This window comes from Tarenaya hassleriana, unplaced genomic scaffold (genome assembly GCF_000463585.1).
Source record: "Tarenaya hassleriana unplaced genomic scaffold, ASM46358v1 Cleome21, whole genome shotgun sequence".
Lineage (NCBI taxonomy): Eukaryota > Viridiplantae > Streptophyta > Magnoliopsida > Brassicales > Cleomaceae > Tarenaya > Tarenaya hassleriana.
Genome location: NW_010965451.1, coordinates 1566428 through 1591932, shown reverse-complemented (window position 1 = coordinate 1591932; position 25505 = coordinate 1566428). Strand labels below are relative to the sequence as shown.

At 36.0% G+C, this 25505-nt stretch overlaps 4 protein-coding genes and 1 long non-coding RNA gene across 6 annotated transcripts; 1 reads left to right on the top strand and 4 right to left on the bottom strand.

Moving 5' to 3' along the window:
• Window positions 1-486: 486 nt before the first annotated feature.
• LOC104814438 (protein LOL1-like) lies at window positions 487-2676 on the bottom strand. The gene is made up of 5 exons (XM_010542476.2): window positions 2160-2676; window positions 1508-1636; window positions 1130-1243; window positions 910-1019; window positions 487-786 (listed from the first exon to the last, which is right to left on the bottom strand). Exons 1-5 carry the CDS (start codon window positions 2227-2229, stop codon window positions 748-750), a joined length of 462 nt encoding a protein of 153 aa, XP_010540778.1. The 5' UTR covers window positions 2230-2676; the 3' UTR covers window positions 487-747.
• Window positions 2677-4921: 2245 nt separating this feature from the next.
• LOC104814437 (eyes absent homolog 2) lies at window positions 4922-7032 on the bottom strand. Its single transcript, XM_010542475.1, has 6 exons — window positions 6930-7032; window positions 6200-6459; window positions 5909-6076; window positions 5732-5825; window positions 5471-5647; window positions 4922-5348 (listed from the first exon to the last, which is right to left on the bottom strand). The coding sequence occupies exons 2-6, from the start codon at window positions 6428-6430 to the stop codon at window positions 5089-5091; spliced, it is 930 nt and encodes a 309-aa protein (XP_010540777.1). The 5' UTR covers window positions 6431-6459; window positions 6930-7032; the 3' UTR covers window positions 4922-5088.
• A 434-nt stretch (window positions 7033-7466) lies between these two features.
• LOC104814434 (protein ABCI7, chloroplastic-like) lies at window positions 7467-10516 on the top strand. The gene is made up of 3 exons (XM_010542473.2): window positions 7467-8387; window positions 8752-9011; window positions 9665-10516. Exons 1-3 carry the CDS (start codon window positions 7500-7502, stop codon window positions 9984-9986), a joined length of 1470 nt encoding a protein of 489 aa, XP_010540775.1. The 5' UTR covers window positions 7467-7499; the 3' UTR covers window positions 9987-10516.
• Window positions 10418-13877, bottom strand: LOC104814436. Its single transcript, XM_010542474.1, has 9 exons — window positions 13663-13877; window positions 13406-13533; window positions 13116-13163; window positions 12871-12984; window positions 12488-12538; window positions 12326-12382; window positions 11761-11916; window positions 10798-10872; window positions 10418-10699 (listed from the first exon to the last, which is right to left on the bottom strand). The coding sequence occupies exons 1-9, from the start codon at window positions 13796-13798 to the stop codon at window positions 10643-10645; spliced, it is 822 nt and encodes a 273-aa protein (XP_010540776.1). The 5' UTR covers window positions 13799-13877; the 3' UTR covers window positions 10418-10642.
• A 4660-nt stretch (window positions 13878-18537) lies between these two features.
• Window positions 18538-20554, bottom strand: LOC104814433. Of its 2 annotated transcripts, none has more exons than XR_771912.1 (3): window positions 20449-20554; window positions 18816-19565; window positions 18538-18687 (listed from the first exon to the last, which is right to left on the bottom strand). It is a non-coding gene; the product is annotated as an uncharacterized LOC104814433 (long non-coding RNA). The 2 variants fall into 2 exon arrangements; XR_771913.1 differs by lacking the exon at window positions 18538-18687 and having other exon boundaries at window positions 18727-18979; window positions 19056-19565.
• Window positions 20555-25505: the final 4951 nt, after the last annotated feature.

Sequence of the window (25505 nt, the reverse complement as noted above, 5' to 3'; positions counted from 1 at the left end):
AGGGGGAAGGGGGGGGGGGGGGATGGCTTAATCGAAACTTCAATGCCAGGAGGTGGATCTTCGGATGAAGATCATCTGTTCCTTCATAGATCTCCGTGGAAGGAATAGTGAAAACAAATCCCCTTAAGATTTGATTTCGTGTGTTGCTCTAATCAGCCAAGTAAAGCCTCCAGTTTTATTAACCAATCGTATTTTCATGATACCCTATTGAAGTTAATGTCGGAATTTAACTCCAGTTGTTGGGGGATTGCCAATATACGCAGCATAATAGCCCATGCAGGCAGGTATAGATTGCCTAGAAGAGGGACATCAACAATTTGTTTAAGGCAACCACAATCTTAAAGATATGGGTGTTCTTGGTTCTTTACAAGAAGTGTGTGGGTCGCAAGGAATCCTGTATGAGATTGAGATTCAATCAACTTACAAGCGTGTGCTTATATATAGATATAGATATATATCAGACGAATGATTCAGCCATTTTGAAGATAAAGCAAACCACAAACAGTATCTTGCTTTTATTAACACACGTTCACGTCGAATGAAGAGGAGTACCAAAGGGAGAGAGAAACAGAGTAAAAAAAAAATCTCGCCAGAGAGAGAGGGCTCTATACAAATGCGGAATGGGGGAAGCAATTTCGACGAATTACACACACATCGCCTTTCAAAAAACTCACATGGTCCAAAAAAAAAAAAAAAGAGAGCTCGTCTTCGATTGTGTGATATAAATATATTATATATTAGATAAATTCAACTGCTGAACTTTTGTTCCGATGTGCTCGTGGACGCCTACATAGTACATACAAATATCATACGAATAACATTGTTAGTGTTTTTATTATTATATAAAATTAAAAAAACTTAATAATCACATAAAGGAGTGAAGCTGTTCCATGTCAGGTGGGTACTAACCCCAACAGGAGTGACGAAGCTGCAAACTGCACATTTCACGGACGTTGCTCCGTATTGATACATCAACAGCATCCTACAGTTCCCGCAATTTACATGCGCCACTTGATTCGCTGCTCAAAACGCAAAACGCACAACGCACAACGCCAAACGCAAACGCATCTGGTTCTGAACAAGTAGATGTATATATTTGTATGTTGCTCGGAAAGTTTTTATCACTGACCTTCGAGGGCGAGATTAACGGTGTGGCAGCAGGAGCATTGGACGCTAGTAGCTCCCCTAATGTACATCAGAAGGGTGTGGCATCCTCCACACACCAACTGCGCCATCTCTGTACCTGCGATCCAATCGCCAATCGCCAATCGCCAGACGCAAACGCAACAGCCATTTCGCAACGGATCAGATCCATATCGTGTCCAACACAAGAAAATGATACTGAAAACGCTGATAGGCGACTCTATCGGATCAAGATCCCTCAAGAAAAGGAAGTGATCTCAAATTCGTATGCTCCTCTGCATCTCTCCCTCTCTCTGATATATACATATACGAGTGTGTATGCATGTATACACGGAAATACACAGAGATGGAGGGGAGAGAGTACCGGGAGGAGGGACGGCGGTGACGGCATTGCAAACGGCGCAGCAGACGGAGGTGGCTCCGACCGGATACATAAGAAGGTTCCTGCACCCTGAACACACCAACTGGCTCTGCCCTCCTCCTCCTCCTGCTCCTGTCCTCCAAAAAAAAAAATACAGATTTTCGTATTAATATAACTTTTACGACGAACCCATATGTATTAGACAACTGGGTTTTCAGAAAGTTTCCATCTTTGGATCGTTTATATATACACACACGCATATACATACATATACACAGGGTTCTGTCTCCGTATAAACGGAAACGATTGTGAAGTAGCCACAACGACGAACCCACATGTTGTAACTAATTGTGTTTCCGAACGAAAAGGTTGCATCTTTGGAAAAACGGGCCCTTTTTTTTCCGGGAAAATGTAGAATGCAGAACAAATCATTGATCTGAATTTTCATCGGAAATATACATACGAAATCTGGACGCTTGAAAAAAAAAGCTCGGTGCCTTGGACAGTCTGAAGCAGAGCATCTGATTTTAATCCAGAAACTCTGAAAATCGAACAGAGCCTCAGATTCATGGGCTCATTTTCTCGGGAAACAAACAGAAAACTATTTCCAGACACAGAACGATTGGAAGAGAGAGATTCCGAGGAAGAGGCGTACCGTTAGTGGCCGGAGGAGGAGGAGTGTACGGCGCCGGAGGTGTTGGATATGGCGCAAGAGGGACTGGCATTATTACTCTTCCAAAAATTATAAAATAATTAATTAAAAAGAAAAGGTCGATTCCTTTTTCTGTTATTGTTCTTAATATTCACTCCACCAACAAGGGGAAGAAAAGAAGAACAGAGAATGAAAAAAAAGGGTTAGCGCCCCAGAAGAAGAGGGCACATCTCTCTCTCTCTCACCTGGATATCTACAGATTAACACGAACCAATAAAAAGCAAGAAGAAAGTCGTGTTGCTGCTCATGTGGAAAGCAAAAAGCTAAATGCTTGAAAATTCAGAAACATGGAGGCTGTGACTGAAGACTACTTTTGACATTTGTGTATGTACCGTAGAGAATGTGTGTGTGTGTGTGTGTCCATATATGTGTAATGCAAACGGGGTTCGCAGAGAGCGAGAGAGAGAGAGAGAGAGAGAGAGAGAGAGAGAGAGAGAGAGAGAGAGAGAGAGAGATGTAAAAAATTGAAGCCTTATGCGGGAGTGGGGCAAACACACACCCCTTTTGCAACTTGCCTCTATCACAGAGAGAGAGAGAGAGAGAGAGAGAGAGAGAGAGAGAGAGAGAGATTGTCTATTGTGTGTTTGTGAGTTTTTTTTTCTGTCACTGTATGTATTTTCAGCAGTGTAAAAAAAATTGACAAATTTGGTCGTTTTCATCTAATCTGATGAAATTTAAATCGTTTTCCACTTTTACTATACATGAAAAATTAGAGATTTTATTGCATTGAGATGTTATTACAAGAGATTTTAAGAGCTGAAGAAAATCGTCCGATTTTGTCTTTTTTATTTTTTAAAATAAAATATAATAGGGAAAGTTTGTAATAAATACACCTGCAAAAACTAGATACAATGTTGGGCCATGCAATGCAACACTGAAATTGCCATTGAAACAAACAACCATGGAAATTTATGGGAATTTGGTGTGGCCCCTGAAACTTCAAACCCTAAATATACACACACATATATATATATATATTAAGAATTTACACGTACATAATTCTTTTATATGAATAAAAAAATATATAAAAAAAAAAAATTAAGAATGAAATTGTGGTGATATCTATGGTGGGATATCAGTATCATATCACTCCACATGTGACCTCGTCTCTCGTCGTCGTCATCGTCTTTATAAAACCTTATTTTGTTTTTGTGAACAAATCATTCGTGCGAGTTACAGAATTGTTATACGATTTTACTTTTTGTTTTTAGTGAATATAATTTTTTATATAGAAATAGTGCTCTTTAACAAATATCTTTTTTTTTTTTAATTTACTGAATATTTCTAATACGAACAGTTTTAAATTCGTAAATGAAGACCTTTTCCCGCTACGTTGATTAAATTTTTAAAAAAAAATAAAAGTTAATCTATTTCTATTATTCTATATGTAGTTTCCACACTAAATCTTTAGATCCAATATATTTCTAATATAAGGAAAATTCAAAAATAAAAAAAGGCCAATTAACATACGAATACAGTAGAAAGAATCTATAATCATATAAAGGAGAAAATATAATATTGACTATAAATCCGGATCAAAATTTGATTAAATCGGTAGGTCCGAACATTGGCTTTAAAACCATATACTATATTATTCAGAACTAAATGAAAGAAAAATAAAATATCAATAATGAACTCCCCGGTCCGTCTTTATTCAGGTTTGACATTCAAGTAGACTCTATATGCGCATATAGACATGTATGATTGCATATATATATATATATACATGCACTTATATGCATACACATGTAATGGACCATCCACCATATTATAATATTTGTGGACTTTTCTCCGCATTTTATTTTCACCACCATTTTTTTTAATGATTTCATTGGAGAAAAACCATTAAATTTTCCTGAAACTATAACTGTATGATATAACTTCTGACTCAATATAAACAGACTCACACACAATTTTATATATATATATATATAGGCATTCTGTGCTCCGGTTAATGGCATACCGTACCGTACCAGATCAAAGAATCACAATCGAAATTCGGTAAAATAGGAAAAAAAAAGAAGGAAGAAAGAAACACAATCACACATGATAGAGTTGGTGACTGATTAGAAAGCTTGGAACTTTACGTCGTGTAGACCAAGAAGGCGAACCCTCTGACTCAAAAGGAGGCTATATGGGCAGGAGGGGACATGATTCTACCAGAAAGGCGACAAAAGGGTCGATTTCTAGGACACAAGATTTTCAGGCCACAGTGGAAAATCCACAATGTTGTCCTAAAGTAACAAAGCCAACATCAAAGATGCCATTTCCAGAAGCAAGCAAACAGGATAATTTCCAAGCACTACCCATACCATTCTCTAACATATGCTAGGGGCAGAGAATGAAGGAAAGGAAAACGACACTAACATGCCTTATACCATGACACCACCAATACATGTAATGCAAGTAAGCTTTTCACCTCATAAGATACATACATACACACACACACACACACATATATAATATACATGTGTGTGATTTGAGGAATGGGAGAAGGAAAACAAGACAGACAATGTTTTGTTTGAGTGAAAAAACAGGAAAGGGGTCATGCTGAACAATGGAAGTTGACGTCTCTAGAGAAGCCAAGACAGCCATTAAAGAGCGGCTATGGATTGTACACGTCCCTAACATGCCCACTTAACAGTGATGGCTCATCACCAGATAGATACAGAAACCCATTTTTTTAAATGATGCAAGACAAAAGCTTATGTGACTAACGCGGAACATGGCGATGCGTATATAATAGTGTTTTAACAATGAAATGAAAGGCTCTTATCGGTTTTCCTTGCATTCACAATTTTTGAGAACAGTTTATTTTTCAGTCCCTACTTGCAGATGATCAAATCAAGAATTTGGATAAGTTTTTGGGTACTTACCCTTTTTCAGTATCCGCATCAGAGTTCCCATATACGGCGGAAAAGTAGTAGCTCACAGTCTTTGGCGTTAGGCCAGGGAATCTGTGGAAGCCACCGGGTTGGGGATCAATCTTAATGAAAGGCCATTGCATTGTCTGAGCGGCCGCACACTCTTCCCATCCATCCCCGATAACGCAGAACCTGTAATTTGGACGGTTGAAACGCTCCACGATCCATTTGAAACATTGAAGCTTGCCAACTTCCCATGAACTGTACACTGAGGATGAGGAAAAGAATGGAGATGCATTGTACTCAATACCCATCAACGGAAGTTGAAGATTAATTCAAGCAAGTGCATGAAGGGTAATTTCTATAATAGATCTTCATTTAGAAGCATACCATTATCACAAGTTATAAAAGTGTCCAAACGAAAAAGCAGGCACTTCACAAGGCTAGGGATCAGAGCTCCAGAAGTCACCAAGATATGTACATTCTGCAAACTTGGATTGACAGTATTTGACCCGTCCGAAGAAGAATCACCGTTCCCATTTGAACATTGATCCAAGAAGGATCGTGCTGCATTTAAGACATGACCGAGCATTGTGAGGTACTATTTCGTCATGGTTCAAGCTCAGGATGGCAATCAAGAAAAATATATACCTGAGGATAGCCAATGATCTGTGTATTCATCGGTTACGTTATATAATTCATCAAGTACCCTTATAGTATCACTATCAACGGTTTCGTGTAAACCCTGCAGAAGAAACGGAGAGAGATTTGAACTCGTGTCATATAAGATCAGCCAAATGCAATAGAGACAGAAAAATATATCTATACCCTTTTGTATTTGTTTGCTACAGCTCGATGCCTGTATGCAAGCTTTCTCTTGTTCAACTCGTCTGTAGGAGTACTAAATCCATCCTGCCTGAAATTATAATCAGAAAGATCCATCCCGTCATCATATCGTCTCAAGGAATCAAGAAATGGCTCGTTGAAATCCTCAATCTGCAACACCAGAGAGCATTGAACGAGTTCCGATTACCTCACTTTCTCTTTTCTTTTAGGAGACAACAAAGTTAAAATGTAAGAGGTATATGCAAGTAAAGGACAAGACAACTATAAGATTACTTGCTCGTAGAAGAAACTTTCATCACACATCTGAAGTATGTGTTTCTCCCACAATTCTCCAATCTCTACACCCTTTTTCACATCTTTGGAGCCATTAAAAGACTCTGGATATGTTCCATTTAACAGAGATTTAAGTAAGATAAGAGTCTCGTCCATGTCCCAGATATACACATTAACTGGTCGGCCTTCAGGAAGCGAATCTTCGACCTTTTGCGAAGAAAAAGCTGACATTTCATTCAAAATCTGCCCTTTTTCCCTGGCTGAAACAAGTTAAACATGTAACAAAGGATAATCATTAAGCTACAAATTCTCACAATACCCATGTGAAAATGATCCGTAATTGGATCAAATTTGGAAAATTTTTCTTCTTCAGTTCGATCATACTAACTATAATGACAGTATCCTCTATACGATAGAATCCGTTCAGAAGCTCCATTAACACAGAGACCATTTGACCATAACACCCGATACAATCCCAGACATTGATCAAGAAGAATCCTCAATCTAACATTCACAACATTTGTCCGAATACAGCAATACCCATCACGTAAAAATCCAGAAAACTATTCGAGCCCTGTCACTACCCAGACATCCATGGTGGTCATGATTAAAACATTCTTAGGTCGAATAAAATCCACGAAATTGGGTTCAACGAATAGGTTAACAGAACCTAGATTCAATAGAAACTGAAGAAAGATTGAAAATTGAAAATCGCGAAAGATGATCTTACAGGGCGATAAGGTCAGCGAGTTCGAGCTTCGAAGCAAAGTCCGGTGACTTACTTCAGCGTTTCACGACGATGAAGTAAACGCAGCAGTGACTAGTGAGGGCGTGGGTTTCTAAAGGATGACCCAATGGGCCCAAAAGAGGCCCAAAGTATCTCTCTCTATATATATATATATATATATAACCAAACCTGGATATGGAACATTATGTAATACATACACAAAAGAGTTTGATTAACACAATATAATTTTAATTATGTATAAATTATATGAACTAATTGTGGAAGGGTTAAGAATATTATCCTATAATTCCATTGTGGAATAGAAGGTTCATATATGCTTTTATCTATTATTTAATTTGGTGGGATTTTTTTTTCTTCATATTTGTATCTATCTAACATTAGGGAAATAAAATAAAATAAAATAAATAAAAAACGAAAATGCGAAATGAGAGTGATTCAATTAGGCCCATTACTTGGGTCATAGTATTTGGGCCCTACGGCCTAAAAACAAATGTTAAAAGAACAGAAACGGAATAGAATCGAAGAATTGCATTCAAGATCACACACTCATCAATGGCGGTTTCCACGGTGTGCGGTCGTCTTTCCTTGACGCCTAATCTCTCCATCAAGCCTAAACCCAAAGCCAACGGAAGACCGAACACGAAGAAGTTGTCAGTTCGAATTCAAGCTTCCTTCTCCGACCCGTTTGTACTTCAATTAGCGGAATCTCTTGAAGATTCTCTATCCGCTTGTCCTTCTTCTTCGTTATCATCCTCGTCTTTGCCCCTCCAGAGAATCCGAGATTCTTCCGCTGAGGCTCTTCTCTCGACGCCATGGCCGTCGCGAAGAGACGAGCCTTTCCGTTTCACCGACACTTCCTTCATCCGACATTCCCAAATCGAACCCGTCTCGACCAAGCAACGAAATTCGAAAATCTTGGAGGATCTGACGGAAACCGAGTTCCCAAACGTCGTGATAATTGACGGGTTCGTAGCGAGTTTTTCGGTTGATCCGTCCGATTTTCCCGATGGGGTTTACGTCGGAAGCTTTACGGGTCTACCCGATGAGATTTCGGGCCGGGTATCTGAATTCATCGGCGATTTCGATTCGGGTGATCTCTTCTGGTCGATTAACGGAATGGGTGCACCGGATTTGACGGTGATTTATGTTCCTGTCGGGTGTAGGGTAGAGAATCCGATCCTTCTGAGGTACTTCGCCGGCGAAACCGGTGACCTGCAGTCGAAACGGTTACCGGTGTCGAATCCTAGGGTTTTTGTGTTGGTGGAGGGAGGAGGAGAGGTGGGTATAGTCGAGGAATTCGTCGGAATAGATGAAAATGGGTTCTATTGGGCAAATCCGGTTTTGGAAGTCGTGGTTCGAGAACGTGCAAAAGTTAGACATACGTACTTGCAGAGAGAATCCATGGCTGCTGCTCATATCAAGTGGACCTCTGTCCGACAGGTTTGTTGTGTTCGTGTCTTCTCGTTTCTGTCGATAGCAGTCTGTGCCTTGTTACTTTAGTTCTACTGGTCTTTATCGTTCTTCTGATCTTGAAGTTGTGACATTGGAGGAAGTGAGCGACAAACTAATCTAGAGTGCTTGCTTTCGTAGTTTGTGCATCAAAGAAGTTGGAAATTCAGAATATTTATGCTGAATTGTTGCTGAAGATGCACGGTTTAGTTTATCGGAAAGATAGATAGAACACAATTATATCAAGTACTGAATGCTGCTTTCGTAAAATCTTGAATCTTGTTGCATAGCGAGACTGGCTAGTGAAAAAAAACAAATGTGAATTTTGAGAAGAGATGGATCTCTGTCTCTGCAGGAGAGGGAGAGTAGTTACGAGCTCGTGGAAGTGAGCACGGGTGGAAGATTGGGGAGACACAATGTGAATGTGCAGCAGCTAGGGCCCGAAACCGTGACAGAGCTAACCACTTTCCATCTGTGTATTGATGAGCAAACACTTGATCTGCACAGCAGAATTGTCTTGGACCATCCACGAGGCTGTTCTCGGCAACTACACAAGTGTATCGTAGCTCATCCTTCGGGTCAAGCTGTTTTTGACGGCAATGTCAAAGTTAACAAGTAAGCTCTTTTGCTCCCTTTCCTAAGCGTTATTAGTCAAATACCCCGAAGAAAACGGCTCTGTTTCTCTAATCTCGATGTACTTAATTTGAAGGCTATAGTGTATGACTGTATGAGTGTATTCACACTCTTAAGACTATGACCAAGCTGGTTATCATGCGCATTTTTTGCTAATAATTGTCACACACTTTTCTTGTTCGTCCGTGTACGTACCTGCGAAACGAGCAATGCGGAACACGGAAATTTTCCCATTTTTCCCTGTGACATAATAATGCTTTGAGATCTATGATGTCTGTAATGGACTTAAAGTAAGTGCATTTAATGCATAAAATGGGCCCCTCTGCGGGTGCAATTAGAATCTTATGGCATTTCTGCCGATTATTAATGGAGCCGCAACAACGTTAAGCCTTTGCAGGTTTTAGGAATTTCGATGCTCATAAATGCCGTAGGCTTCACAAGCAAGTTTTTTGAGACTGGTTGAAATATGAACTATTGAATGCATACAATAGGCTTCGATGTTACCGTACTTTTGGCCCCCTCTGTGGTTGTAATAGGAATACTATGGCATATCTGCCGATTGATGGACCGACAACAATGCTAACCCTTCGCGGGTTTTGAGGGATCTCGATGCTAAAACCATATTATTTATGCAGATACGCACAACAAACCGATGCAGGGCAACTAACACGGAGCCTGCTATTGGAAAAACGTGCAACAGTGAACGTGAAACCGAACCTTCAGATAATAGCGGATGACGTGAAGTGTTCGCATGGAGCTGCTATAAGCGATCTGGAGGATGACCTTCTTTTCTATTTCCGTGCTCGAGGGATCGACCTTGACACCGCTAGAGGAGCTCTCTTGCTATCATTTGCTTCGGAGGTGATTGAAAGTTTGCCTTATAACGAAATCCGTGACCAAGTCGAGGGACATGTGAAAGGATTGTTGCAATCCGGCCGTAAAAGCTTACCTCAGTAACGGAAAGTTTAAGCCTTTGGAGAGAAACTTTTCTTGAGGTAAGAAAGAGAGGGGAAGATGATGAAGAGAATTGATTGGTGAAGCGACCATAAGTTCTTTGATCTCGGATTGTTGGTGAAGTCAGTCGTACAATGTCGTCTAGTTATCGTCTATAGTGTCAGTCCTGCTAGGGATGGGGCTAGGTATCCAAGTTTTCTGGTGTAGCCGACTTTGGTTTTGCCCCCCTCGGGTTCCGTCACCAAACTACCGGGGCTTGGCCTCATCCGGTAAGGGTCGAGATCTTGGTTGGTCGTGATGAGACGAGCAACGATTGGTGACAAGGCGATCGACAAATGGTAGCGAGCAGAGGACGAACAACGACCACCACGAGGTGTCGTTTTCGGGAATGAAAGCCGGTTAAGTCGGTTTTAGGTAAGGAAGGGTAATTTGGAAATTTGCAATCAGGGGTAAAGGACCCCTAAACTTTTTTTCTATAATAAATGGGGAAGTTTCTTGTGAAATAAACTGTATCACAAGAAATGATTATGAAATTGAATTAGCCAACATTCTTTCCTCTCAGCGTTGAATAAAGGATTGGGTCGTCATCCATCGCCACAGTCTCTCCTCGTCATCCTCTTGATGACGGCGGCATGTTTTCCAAGTCCAAAGAGACCAAACTAGGAAGAGAGAAACATCAAGGCTCCCAACACTGGGAATGTAATAAGCGCAGATGCCTGAGATCCATTTGTGAATTTGTCAGCCGAAAACCCCTTTTCTTGTGAATTACACAAAACATAAAAGAGTCCGGGTTCCGATTAAAAAAGCAGCGTACCACGAAAAACACCACTTCCCTATTCGCAAGAGCCGCCGTAACATCGCTCTTCTCCATCTCGCGTTTGATCCAACCCTGCAACTACAAAATAGGCTGTATTTGCAATAGCCATTGCGGATGTCTGTTGGCAATTGTAAGCGAATGAGGTCGACTCGTTGATCAAATATTGTCGGGAGTACCACCGCAAGGGTGTATTGTACCATGCAACCATGGTGTAAAATGGGCTGGCTCAGCCCAGTCCAGTCCAGTCGAGTCCGTCTCGATCTTACAATTTTTTAGCTCAACAAAGTCCTGACTCGTTTTTTGGCGAACCAAACAAGTCGGCTCGCAAGCCAAATAAATGACTAAAAAATAAATATTAAATATTAAAAACTATTTAAAAATATAATAAATATTATAAATATTTTTTCCTAGTTCTTGGGCTCGCTAGGTTGGCTCGTGTTCGATCCGTTTTTTTTTCGGACTCCAATTTTTTTAGCCCAACTCAAAAAAATATGGACCACCTCGTGAGCTAACCCGCGAACCGAACCCATTTTACACCCCTACGTGTAGGAGACTACAACGACAACACCTCAACCAATACACCAAAGTTACTTTCTCACTATGATTAATGATAATTTTGTTTAAAAAATTTATTATTTTTTTACTATTATTTGATCATTTTCATCAATTTCATTTATTTTTTAACAAAAAAGAAAGTATTTTAGGGTTTTATTTTTTTAAACGAAAGCATTTAGGTGCCTTTAGTAAAACATCACAAATCGCTGTATAAATGTAGGGAGATTAGAAATGCGATTGGATTTATCATATTTTGTTAGCGAATTCGATTAAATCAATTAGTTTTCTAATCACACGCAACCGCCAGGACTCACAAGCACTGCGTTTGCGGGCGATGTCGCCCTGACAACCGGTTGGGTGTTCAGATAACTCGCAGCTCAAGTTACATATGAATTCTACACAAACCTGGTGGTGGTACTTTGTAACAGCTGCCCAGAATCCCTTTAACTGTGACATAGGTTCTGATAGGTAACATTCCATTGAATGCTTCCATTCCTTCAAGCAGACATCAAACGTTTCATGAACTTTGGGAAGATGTTTTTCCAGTAGTTCGTTAATAAGCTACAAAAGCAATGACACATTAATCACAAGTTTATTTGAGGTCAGCCGCATGAATTCTTTTTTTTTCCGGTTTTTCGGTTAAATCTTCCGAAATTTGTAAACATTTCAAATCATTAGTAATCACTCTGTGCTCTCTTATTCCTATATTATCTAACTTTCTCACCGAAAGGTCCGAAACATATGTCAATCTACGTTTTACATGGCCAAACAAACCACCTTACATGTCTCTCTCTCGTAATTTCTCTTCTATATGTACTGCTTCATTTTCTCCCCGATACTTTCATTTCGAATTCTATCCATTCTTATAAACAAAGGGTTTCAAGTTTTCACAGGAATGTGAAATGCAAGTCAGTGAAATACATTATCAATGCACTGAGATAGTTTCTGGATCTAAGCACTGTGTACATACCTTCAAGAAGTTGCATCTGTTAGTTCTGCTGTGCCTTCGAGCATTGAATTCTACCATCTGTAAGAAGGCAAACCCATTGTCACTGACATGATTCTATTCCCAACTTGATTGAAAATCCAACCTTTTTCTTAACAAGAATTCCGAAAATCATATTCTCAGGACCTGCTCAAGGTGCTGAATTTGAATCCACTGCTCCGTCACAAAGTCCGACATCTAAATTGAGAGCAAAATAGATCAGAAATTAACTGGAGAAGCTTCTATAAACCTTAACCTGCTGTAGCAAATCACACAAGCTGGAGGGAGAAACAATCTGACAAGAGATGAGCAGAAAATCTGAAGTGAAAGTAAGCAAAATCTTATTTAACAAACCCATTCAAGTTATGCTCACAATTTTAAACGGGGACAATAGCGTATAACTGAATGAGATCTTATTTAACAGACCCTTCTCTTTTACAATGACGAGATGTAACAAATGATTCAAATCTACAAAGAACAAGTTTGCATTTCATGAAAAAAGAGACAAGGGTCAATACAAAAACAGGTACCTTCTCAACTTCCAAAGCAGCAACTTGTACTTTATCATCAGCCTCTCTTTCTTTTTCCTTTAAAATGTGAAGATCGAAGTTGGAAGCTCTCAAGGCAGCCCATAGAAGTTTAACCTAACATTATCAACACTGCTCTTTAGATTAGAGTTGAGTTCAAGTTGAAACTAGAGTAAGACAAAACGATGTTGTGGGAACTAAACTCAAGAACATAACTAAACTGAACAGTTGATGAAATATATATATACCTCTTCTTCCAACTCCCTTATCCATTTTTGAACCTCAGGTAAGTCACTCTGTAATCAAGTTGTGAGTAGTATCAACAAAATGCTAGTACAATTACACGTTGAATTTTTAGTAAATTGATCCAAAATAGGAACTAACAGAGACCCGAATTTGGCGAGAAACAACATAATGAAACCACATGAACTAACTAAAAAAATTAGTAAAAAAATTGCATCATGGGTCAACACTATTGACATGTTTTTTGCATCAAAGAATAGTCTAAGCAAGCTCCTTGAGCTGAACCAAAACCGACCTTGACACTTGATAGAGCAGACTGCAGATCTCGAATCTGACTGTCTGAATCTTGAATCAAAACCTCGCGATCTTTCAAGTAGAGGGTTTTCGAATCAACGTTCCGTACGGTTTCCTCAAGCGCGGTTTCTGCGTTAATCAATCCGAATCAAAACCCACCAAAAGACCAAACACAAGTATCCGACTTTCAACAAACCCACAACCAGAAAACCATTTCAGACATAAAAAACCAGAAGATTTAACAGCTGAATTCGTTACCCAATTGAGCGATCTTGAGCTTCGCTGCGTCGATATCATTGATCAACTGCTGGTCAGGGTCCTTCTGCTGTGCCGTGGAGAGGGCGAAGAGTGATGAAATTAGAAGGGGTACAACCAGGGTGAAGTAAAATCGCATGTTAGGCTCCGGATTGTTTTGGATCGCCTGTTTTTTCTCCGGCAAGGTTTTCCCGGCGTATGATGGATGGTGTGTCAGGTTTGGTTCATCGGACAAAACCAGAAAAATCAAATAACAAATATTTAAATATTTAAAAAATAGGCCCATTTTGATGGCTAAGCCCATATATAATTTTTAGGGCCCGCTAATGGCCCATTTAAACTTGTCTCGCCAGAAGAAGCGTGGTGCGCGTGCGAAAAGTCATACGCGCATTAGTAGCGCGTTAAAGCCACCGCCTCAAAATCCGCACCCTATAATCCACAGATTTCGGAAGATTTCCGATAATTGAAGAATCATGGCGCGTGGAGAAGCTCTCAACAATTTATTTCTCGCCCTTTTGTAAACCAAATAAAACCCACAGTTTTAATTGATCCTTTATTTCCGCAAACACTTTCGAATGTTTTATGGTTAGTAAAACTTAAGTTATAAACTAATGCATGTACACACGCACACGCATATATAACATGTATCATCGTTTGCTATTTTATAATAAAGGGATAAACCCAAAAAACTTGAAAATTCATGAACTTGTAACTTGGTATAATATTAATTCATAAATTTATAGGTGCGTATATTTATTCCCGAACTTGTATTTTTGAATATAGTAATTTCTAAATTTGCTTAACAGTTCCATAATTGTCTATATCACTAATTGACCAAAGCAAAGTTTAGGAATTACTATAATTAAAAATTCAAGTTTAGGAATTATTGTGTTAAAAAATATAAGTTCAGGAATTAATTTGTTCAAAAATGTAAGTTCGGAAATAAATAGGTGTACCTACAAGTTCAAAAATTAATATTACACCAAATTAAAGTTCAGAAATTTTCAAATATTTTTTCCTAAATAAATCTTCTATTTAAAATTCATTATAATAAACCATCAACTATTTTTTTTTAGTTAAAAACCCATCAATTATATAAATTATTTAAAAATAGAATTTCACCTTAAGCTTGTTAGAAAAAATCATCAAATCTAAATTATTTAAAAAATATTATATTTTAATTTTGTTATAAAAATCTATAAAATTTCAATAGAAAAATATATCCTCTAGAATTCTTGCATACCGATATACTCTATAGACTAAAATCGTTAAATTTTTCCCCTCGACGATCCGAATCAGCTCATCCTTTACCTCTTCACTGAATGGCATACCGTGTTCTTGAGTATCTATACTCTGTTCCATTTATGTACCAAATTCATATTTTATTTTTGGGATATTAGACAATGTATTTTATAAACAAAATGAAGAAAAAAAATACTTCAATCTAATTCTAAATTTCTAAGTAAGGATATACATGTCTTTAGTAGGCATCATACTGAAATAATCAAAACTTATAAATATTTAGTAAGATATTGAGGTTAGTCTAAATAAATATTCAACTCATCTTAAACCTTTTCGCTTAACAATATCGTAATTCTCATTTATTCGGTCAAAATCCTTATATAGATATACTTTCGCCTTTTTAGTTAGTGCGTGTTTCTCTTTATCGAGGATAGGTGGTACCCAAAAAAGAATTACCATTTTGATAAGTTTGATTATAAGAAGTCCATGTTTCTTTTCCATAATTTTCAGATGATTTCCCACATTACCCACGCAAAAGCAAATAAACACATATATAGGCTACTTAATAACAAGTCTATGAGGTAATTACAAACTTATATCTACACATACACATAATATATTAAACATAATAACAAACAGATTAAGTATCATACTTTCTTTTCCTTCGTGTCCCTTGTCTATGGTATGCTTCTTAATCAATTTAATTTCCTTTCTGCACCTTCTTGCTTATGGTTGCTCATTCATTTTTGCTCTACTCCTCCATGACATTTGTTCTCACCTCCAACAAGTTTAGTTTTCTCTTTATCTTCGAACGTTTCACATACACTCGGAAAGATATATTACAAAAACAATCATAACCCAAGAATCTAAAGAAGTATATCGACAATATTTGCGTGATTTGAATATGTTACCAACCTCATTCTGCCTTGGCGCATGCGCAGTTTCCAATCCCACGGCTTCTCGGGATTCAGAGAAGTCCACAATCTAACACCCCTTTTTCGCTTTCTCTTCCCATTGTTTTTATATTAAAAATACGTTTTGATTTTATAAATTTTATTAGCCAAAACAAATTGACACAATTATTTATACCTTCGTAAAATTCATTATTTGGTCAAAATACTCATAATGCCATGCGAATCCTTTTCATAGCATTATTTCTTACATCATTAAATCATCAAATTTTATTGTCAACGAAAAGTGATTATAGTTAGTATGTAATAATGGTCGATACATGTATAAAATTTTCATTGTATACACATCCGCTAGAAGTCTTGCATACCGATATACTCTATAGACTAAAACCGTTAAATTTTTCCCCTCGACGATCCGAATAAGCTCATCATTTGCTTTTTCACTTAATGACATCCCTCATGAATATCTATTACTCTGTTCTATTTATGTACCAAATTCACATTTTGTTTTTGAGATATTAAACAATTTGTTTTATAAACGAAACGAGAAAAAAAAATATTTACTTCAATCTAATTCTAAATTTCTAAGTAAAGATAAACCTGTCCTTAGTAGGCATCATATTGAAAGAGTCAAAACTTATAAATATGTAGTAAGGTCAAAATCCTTATATAGATATGCTTCGTCTTTTTATTAGTCAGGGCGTGTTTCACTTTATCGAGGATAAGTGGTACCCAAAAGTAATTTACATCAATGAAAATATTTATATCATCGTCATCTGGCATGATATTCTTATCAACCTGATATATCATTAATTATCTAAATTTCTAACAATTCGTAAAACAAAAAACTAATCGATTTGAAAGTTTTCTAACCTTAAAATTTTCAAATTCAAATAGAACTTTATAAAATGAGAAGTTGGAGTGCCCAACAAGAATGTGAAGTCCATGAAAAATTGAGCTTCTCTGTTACAGTCAAGTTGACAAGTTTGATGGTGTAAGAGAGGTTGTTTCGAAAATAGTCGTCAATGTCATCTCTCATGGCAGTTGGTTGCTATGGCCATATCAGAGGCTCAATTTTTCATAGGTTGCTCCAACTTTTCATCTAATAAAGTTCTTTTTGAATTTAAAACTTATAAGGTTGGAAAATTTCTAAATCAATTAGTTTTTTCGTTTTATCGTATTGTTAGTAACTTAATAAATTAATGATATATTAGGTTGATAAGAATGTTGTGTCAGACGACGATGGTATAAATGTTTTCATTGATGTAAATTATTCTTGGGTACCACCTATCCTCGATGAAGTGAAATACGTAGTGAGGAAAAGGGCGAAAACATATTATATAAGGATTTTGACCGAGTAAATGAGAATTACGATGTTGTTAAACGAAAGTGTTTCAGGTGAGTTGAATATTTATTTAGACTCAAATCAATATCTTACTAAATATCTATAAGTTTTAAATATTTTAGGATGATACTTGATAAGAACGGGTATAACCTTACTCAAAAATTTAGAATTAAGTAAGAGTAAGTATTTTTTTTCTTGTTTTGTTTATAAAACAAATTGTTTAATGTTCTGGTTCCGAAAACAAAATGTGAATTTGGTACATAAATGGAATAAAGAAATAGATTCTCCAGAGTATATGATATATCATTCGGTGAAGAGACAAAAGATGAGCTGATTCGAATCGTTGAGTGGAAAATTAACGATTTTAGTCTATGGAGTAGATCAGTATGCAAGACTTCTAGTGGATATATATACCAATGAAAATTTTGTATAGGTATCTACCATTATTACATATTAACAATAATCATTTCTCTTTGATAACAAAATTTGATGGTGTAATGATGCACAAAATAGTGCAATGAAAGGTATTCACATGACATTTCGACCAAAGAATAAATTTTGCAAAGGTATAGATAGTTATGTCAATTTATTATGGCTAATACGGTTTATAAAATTATAATGTGTTTTAAATGTAAAAACAATGAAAAGCGAAAAAAAAGTGTTGGATTGTACACTTCACTAAATCCCGAGAAACTGTGAAATTGGAAATTACGCATACACTAAAGCATTATAAGATTGATAGCATATTCACATGGCACATTTACTTCACTCATATTTGAGTGGGGTCTCATACTCATATCAAAATTTTAATTTAATAACAATTTTATTAAATTTTAATAAAAAAAAATACCCCATAAATTGTTTTTCTGGACCTCCTCTACTCTTTTTTTTCTCTCTTGAAATTAGATATTTACTCCCACTAATAATCTCTCATCCGCCACTATACCTAAGCTCATTGGGCTTTTCAGGAGAGTCTGTATGAGCTTCTCTATCAGCGGATTTTATGTAGAATAGTTGGCCAGAAAATAGGCCCATGATTAAGCCCAAATATATTTTTCAGGGCCCACTATTGGCCCATTTTAACATACTGCTAGACCGCGCGAAAAGTCCACAGGTTTTGGAAGATTTCCGATAATTGCGGAACCACGATACTTTATTTCTCGCCGTTGCTTTTTAACCAAAAAAAACCCACTAGTTTTAATTGATCCTTTTGTTTTCGCAAACACCACACATGCTCGACATTTGTCATATGACTACTAGGGCTTTAAATTTGGGAATTCAAAGAGTGGAAAATGATATTCAGCAATTCCATTTTTCTCCTAACCCTTTTTTTTTATCAATACTAATTATAAACCCGCATATTTAGAGTGTGACATAATTTTTTAACGCATATGTTTTCTCTTATTTCGCCAACTGTGACATTTCATTGTCCACCCACCTCTCTCCATCACATGGCCATGGCCATCCCTCTCCACAAGGGTATTCCAAATTTAGAACTTGTTCCCGGGGGGAATGCTTCCAAGATGGCAGCTTTTGGATTTTGTCATAGAACATTTAGTGTATCAGAGATTAACTCGAAACTCATCTGACTCATCCGGCTTGGTTTGTTTCCGAAATCAAAAAGGGCATTTCTCATTAAATTCAGGAGATGACAATACCTCGCGGTCGAACACAATCCCCCACGAAGATGGTTGGATGATCAAAGTGAAGCCAAGCATTCCCTCGGAGTTGGATTCCTTGATGGATCCAATGGAATCCACCAAGTTCTGCCAGGAAGAAGATGCTTCTCACTAAAATTCTCGGCCTTTGTATACCGAATGCCCTAGAAAGAAAACCAAAATGAAAACAAGAAAAACAGCAGAGTCATCGATCACAAGTTCAATCAATCAATGTCTCACCTTTCAGCTTCTACGAGTCAGCCTTCCATTTGCTTACCTTAATTCATTCCACCATTACAAAATAAACGAAAGATATCTAACAAAACACACAGAGAATGCATGTTTCATCGATTTTCCATCATTCGATGAAAATGAAACGTCTTTTTTCAACCACACCAAAGCTTATAATCGTCTCCTCTTTAACCATATAGAAGATAAGTTTTATACCAACTGTACATTTCTCCAAACTGCTATCCGTGACACACACCATTGCAGAAACCATTGCTGGGCAACGGGGAAATGGCGGCATCTGGTGACTGGACGTAGGAAAGTGAGATGAGTTCAGACCTGAGCCTCTCTGCCTCATCTCCAGTTTCCGGGTTGGCACCATTTGTGATGTTTTTGTTTCCGGGTGAAACGTCCGACGGCTTAGACTCCTCGGGTGAGGAGTAAGCTATCGCGATGAGAGATTCCCGAGCTTGATCCTGAGTAGCCTTGTCACTCGGTCGTTCCATCAATTGCTATGCGCTTCTGCATTTTCCGTGGAGGAACACATTCGTCTAACATGAGTTAATACGTTATATCAAAGCATGAATCTACTCAAGATCAGTATTCTGAGTTATGGAAACACAATTTCATTGTGGAGCATAAGCTTTGGCGAGTAATCACCATTCAGTAATCAGTTAAAGCTTTGTGTCATAGGGCAATAGAAAATCACACATTTCACAAAGAGATGAACACCAAAGGAATCGTGAAAGCAAAGCCAAATTCTTCAACAACTGAAATCTCGAATGGTCAAAGTTAAGTAAGAACTTATTCACAAAAACACTGAACAGAGCGTATACAAAAGATCAGAACTATGCAAATCCATGACAAACTCAAGAAATCCATTTCTTCATGTTTGGCGGAGTAGAAAAATCTAAGGAGAATACGATTAAAACACAGACCTATCAAAAAATAGAAAAGAATTCCAAATCCCGAGGTCTGGATCTACAAACCACGGAAATCGATACACCGATTCTCGTAAAGGACCTGAAAACCTAAAATCCCCAAAGTTTCATCAACGCCCGTTCTTCGTTTATCCCTTATCAAAATTTCGTTGAGATATTCTCGGGAAACAAACAGTTATACTAATAAGAGCTAGAAAGAGCCAGCAGCAAACCCAAAAAAAACCTAGGCGCGAACCGATCCAACAACGAATCAACAGCAATCCGAAAACAAAACCCTAAGGAGCGAACCAATCCAGCAACTCATACAGATCAAATCCTGAAAATTTCGTTTCCTTTTCACAATCTTCGCCTCCAGAGGCATTTACTCGAAATTTTCTCGGGAAACAGAAGGGAAAACAGATTCAATAGCACGGATTCGAAGAAGATGAGAGAATAATCGGGAGATCCAAGGAAGAAACACGCACCTCGTTGATTCAGGCGGCTACGGAAAATGGAAACTTCGGGACAAATTGGATAATTCCTGCGATTTTATTGGGTGTGCCATTTCCCCTACAATTCTTTTTATTTGATATGCTCATACGTATTGCTGACTCAGGCTTCACCTATCTTCGAAAAAAAATCCTCTAATTTCCTAAAACCTTCGTTTTGAGCCATTATTTCTTTAATGATCAATTAGGCCCACAAAAAGTTTGAGGTTTATCGTAATATCAGATGGGAGTCGGTCCGTCACTTAGAGCACCCACGAATTAATAGACTATTGTTATTCAAAGTATTGGCACGTTATAACAATTAATAAATCGCAGTTCCGTTAGTTTTATACGAAATTAGAAGGGCTTCAAATCAAAAGTATAATAATTTATTTAAATATCCAATATCCAATACCACGAGGGAAATTGAGAATTTGGTGTACACTGTTTTCATTTCAACGGTTCTCCTAAGATGGGTCATAGACAAATGTCTCAAATGTGATAATGTTCAACAAAGAACAGACCACCACCCTTCAATCATAGCGGTTTCGAATTCCTACGCCGAATATTTCAAAATTATAAAATTTTTATTTTGTAAATGCGTAATTATGCTGCCAATTTTAATTTACAGTAAGCCAAGCCTGTCGCAGACCAACATGCAAGCCTATGTTAGCTTCTTGTAAAGCAATGGCTAACCATTCAGACATACATATAATACAAAATCTTGTGCGTGTGTGTGTATATATATATATATATATGTGTATCCAAATTTAATTTCGTGATATGTTGTTTTATGCAACGTTACATCACTGTTTGTAAGGAAGACTGGTCCATGACCAGTACATGCAATTTGGAAGACCATATACATTTGTCAAATTTTTATAATAATATGAAATTGGCAATGTCTTATTTGTCTCTTTCTTTTTTTATTTTTTTGGAGAGGTTAATTAAATGATGACTTGATTGATGGAACACTAAAGAGATCTGTGTAATTTGCTGGCTTACAATCAAATGGACAAGTGGGCAAACCATCGGAACGGTTTGTTTGGATCGAACCGGTTCGAATAAACCGGCTGGTTTCAGTTTCATTAGTAATTCCGGTTCTAGGGTTAGGGTTTTTCTGTTGATAAATGGTGAAAGTAAACTACATAATTGAGCTCGGATTATAACTCTATCTCTTGGTTGAGTTCTTTTCTCTAATGAAATTAATATGGTACGTCCGAGATTAAATGAACCGATATACCACATGGAGGTGGACAAATTAATCGAACTGTAGTTTTTATAGTAAACCGGGTTTTGGTTAATGAGGCTGATAATGTTACGTATATTTGCGAAAGATATATGTGATTATAGAGTCCTTGCGTTCTAAACGAGGTTGCGGTTCAATTCATGGCGATATTTACATTTATCTATAATCACATATATATCTTTCGCAAATAGAGTTGAACCACAACCTCGTTTAGAACGCAAGTCAACTGTAACAAATTGAGGCTGATAATGTTACGTATACAATATAGTTAACGCCATGAATTATAAGATTATGATACGGTATTATATATGATCGTATATAAAGAGATAATGAATGGCTTATCTAATTGGGGAGATCTCAATCTAGCCGTGTATATATAACAAAAACGGAAGGTTTAGGTCATCATGATTAGCATTTTTTTTTAATTTAGTCGCTAATGCTGTTTTTATATGGTAAACTTATATATGTCCTAATAATCACACGTAATCAGATATACGAATCCTCTAGGTTATAATCTCTACCATTAATGTCTTATTTCATTAATGATGTTGATATATATATATACACATATATACTTCTACAGTTCATAAATACATGCATATATATATATATATATGTATGTATATATATATATAGATATGTATTACGAGTGGACCTGTATTAGGGTCATAATGAGAATATACAGTGGGAATGTGATGTCTCCAAATTCACTGTTTTCTGTCGTTATACAATCACTATATCTTAAGAGTGATCATTCACATATATTTGTCTAAGCTGAGTTAATTAAATATAATTGAAAATTGGCCATAAATTCGCATTATTTTAAATAAAGAAATAAAGAAAAACACACTAACGCTTACAAATGACTAATGCAGAGGATTAAATATATAATGTATTTATGAAAAAATATATCATAATGTTTCTTCAATATAATATAAAACAAATTAAAGTTGAAAATATATATTCACCATTTCACCTGTATATGTATTGCTCTCAACGGATAAAATGTGACCTGGACCAATGAAATTAAATGATAGTGGAACTAAGCATGGACTAAAATCAGGTTATTGTCTCCTTCAAGGCATATACATATATATATATATATGTACACACATATACACACACATATAATATACAAACACACATATATTATTCATGATGAAACTATACCATCCGTTTATAAAGTTTTCTAACAGAAAAAGGAAATAGAATGTCGTCACAATTTACGGATGTTGATATATTAATAAATTAAATAAATCAACCATATTATATATATATATATATATATAGAAGACAAACTGAGTGGGATCCAACTCGACCTCCCGCAGACTTCATATTGTAAAATGAAAAAAAAAAAGCATATTTAAAAATTCAGCTACAGCAAATGGGGAACATATGGCAAAAGCTGACGAGTGATTTGATTTTTTATTTGGTTTGATTTTTTTTGTTATTTATTTATATTTTTATTTAGCACTTTTCTTTTTCTTTTTCTTTTTTTTTTCCAAAAGTGGCTGACTATGACGCAAGAGAGAAAATCCGAATATGGTTTGATAAGTAAGTGCATGGACGTAATACGAGCAATTGCGTTTCATCGTAATCTTCCCAAAACTCTTATTATCCTTACTTAATAAACCAATTTACTCTATTTTATTGAGGTAATTAACCGACTGGTAATTTTTTTGAATTTCATTATTACTATTCACAAATTAATTTTGAAGTTGATAGTTTATATAGGATAAAACCCATAAAACTTTTTTAACTTTTTTTACAAAACTTTTTGCTACGTAAATTTATTCCCAAACATGCAAAATATGTTATTATAATTATTAAATTCATAAAATGTATCATTATAATTCTCAAATTTATTATTTAATATCAGAAAACCTTGATGATGTTGATTTATTTATTATTTTAGGAATTATAATGATACATTTTACAAATTTGATAATTATAATAACACATTTTGCAAGTTTGAAAATAATTTTGTTAGGCGAAAAGTTTAGCAATTTATTTTCCATCATTTCATAAGTTCTGAAATTTTTATAGATTTTACCAATGTATATATACACACATACACTCACACACATGACTTTATTGCTCAGAATTCAGTCATCAAAATCCAGTGTATTAAAACAAATTTAACAAGATTAAAATTCTACCAAATTTGGCACGATACAATCCTATCTAACACGGACAAGAGAATTTACAGAAAAAAAAAAACAAAAAGGCCATGATTGATACTATTTTGGGGTCAAAAGAAATCAAGAAAAAAATTTGAAATATTATATATATATATATATATATATATATATATATATTTAAAGATGACTAGTTAGTTGTATAGTGTTATGTCAATTAAATGTGAAAAATGGGCATATTTGACTCTACAATTTGTTTTCCGAAAGTACTGACTAGTGACTACACTCATTGTGTTCCACAATCAGGGCGTCTAATACCAACTGCAAAAGGTGTGACCGCACAGGGCCCAAAAAAATATAGGGCCTCAATTATTTTAAAAATTATTAGTAATATATATTATTAAATGTAATTCTTAATAATTATGTATACGGACCCTCAACAAAAAAAAATTATTTTAATTATATTTAAATATTATTATTATTTAATATATAAATTAATATATTTTAATAATTTAAAAATATGATGTGTACGGGCCCCAGAATTTTATGAGACGGCCTGTCCACAATTATAATCGAATGTATATATGTTTTTGTGAAGATTACCTTTTATAGTTAAACCACATTTTTTACCGTTGATGTATAAAAAAAATGCATGTATCTTCTAGAAAGGTCATCGTCCATTCGCGTTAAAAAAACATTAAGGACAGTTATATATGTATATATAGTGTGTATATATATACGCATTACATCTACAAACTACAAATCTGCTGGAGAGTGATCAATATTCATTAATTAGGAGTTATCAAAACAACTAGTCCATTTATAGTTTTATTTGATTTTTTTTTTTAATTTCTGATATCAAAACAAGAAAAAAAAAATATGAAGTATTTTTATTAATAAAAATGGTTATTAACTGTACGTCTCAAAATTACTGAAACTAATGACATAATCCACGTGTAAATACTACATAATCTGATAGATATAATCTCTACGACTAAGAATCAAAATTGAAAACGTGAAAAAAAAATTTAATTGGAAAAATCCACAAGAATAAGAACAAAGAACAAATTCTTGTCGGAAATAACAGGAAGAACATCACGTTAACTATACCCTCTTACGTTGCCACCGACGTGGATAACACATGCAAGGGTGAACTCACGTACCGTAAATATTATTCTTATATTCTACACACACACACACAAGATTGGATCCCTAAATTTCCGTCACTGAAAAAAAGAGAGAATATTTTTAATTCGTGTTGTGTTGATTTTGGAGTTATATTAGGACAAAATAAATTAAAATAACATGAATAATTAAGCGACAGAAGAAATATTCGATTCCTCTGATTTATGAGGTTTTCGGGGGAATATATGTCGGTATATGTCAGGGAATTTTCTTTGTCTAGGGTTAAAAGATTCTATTATTTATTATTATTCTCATCACTATTAAAGGGTTAAAACAATCCCCAGCTGACCTAAATTGAAATTTCGGAAAAGAGAATGGTCGATATCAAAAGGAAAAGCAAAAATTAAAAAATTTAAAAAAAAAAAACATGACAGAGACATCAGATACGGATCCCAAGCACTCTGATTTATTTGTGTATCAGAAGAGTGTTATATGCTTCCACGCTATGATTCTCAATTTTTTTTTTTTGCAATGGTAATGTC

Excerpts from the sequence above, each read along its gene's own strand:
- LOC104814438 (XM_010542476.2), bottom strand. The coding sequence starts at position 2,229 with ATGCCAGTCCCTCTTGCGCCATATCCAACACCTCCGGCGCCGTACACT. Across the intron at positions 1,637-2,159 it reads TCCTCCTCCGGCCACTAACG|GAGCAGGAGGAGGAGGAGGG; the intron begins GTACGCCTCTTC and ends TTTGGAGGACAG. Across the intron at positions 1,244-1,507 it reads CACCGCCGTCCCTCCTCCCG|GTACAGAGATGGCGCAGTTG; the intron begins GTACTCTCTCCC and ends ATTGGATCGCAG.
- LOC104814437 (XM_010542475.1), bottom strand. The coding sequence starts at position 6,430 with ATGTCAGCTTTTTCTTCGCAAAAGGTCGAAGATTCGCTTCCTGAAGGC. Across the intron at positions 5,648-5,731 it reads AGATCATTGGCTATCCTCAG|CACGATCCTTCTTGGATCAA; the intron begins GTATATATTTTT and ends TCTTAAATGCAG. Across the intron at positions 5,349-5,470 it reads TTTTATAACTTGTGATAATG|TGTACAGTTCATGGGAAGTT; the intron begins GTATGCTTCTAA and ends CCTCATCCTCAG.
- LOC104814434 (XM_010542473.2), top strand. The coding sequence starts at position 7,500 with ATGGCGGTTTCCACGGTGTGCGGTCGTCTTTCCTTGACGCCTAATCTC. Across the intron at positions 8,388-8,751 it reads AGTGGACCTCTGTCCGACAG|GAGAGGGAGAGTAGTTACGA; the intron begins GTTTGTTGTGTT and ends CTGTCTCTGCAG. Across the intron at positions 9,012-9,664 it reads GGCAATGTCAAAGTTAACAA|ATACGCACAACAAACCGATG; the intron begins GTAAGCTCTTTT and ends TTATTTATGCAG.
- LOC104814436 (XM_010542474.1), bottom strand. The coding sequence starts at position 13,798 with ATGCGATTTTACTTCACCCTGGTTGTACCCCTTCTAATTTCATCACTC. Across the intron at positions 13,534-13,662 it reads GCTCAAGATCGCTCAATTGG|AAACCGCGCTTGAGGAAACC; the intron begins GTAACGAATTCA and ends TGATTAACGCAG. Across the intron at positions 12,383-12,487 it reads AAATTCAGCACCTTGAGCAG|ATGGTAGAATTCAATGCTCG; the intron begins GTCCTGAGAATA and ends GCCTTCTTACAG.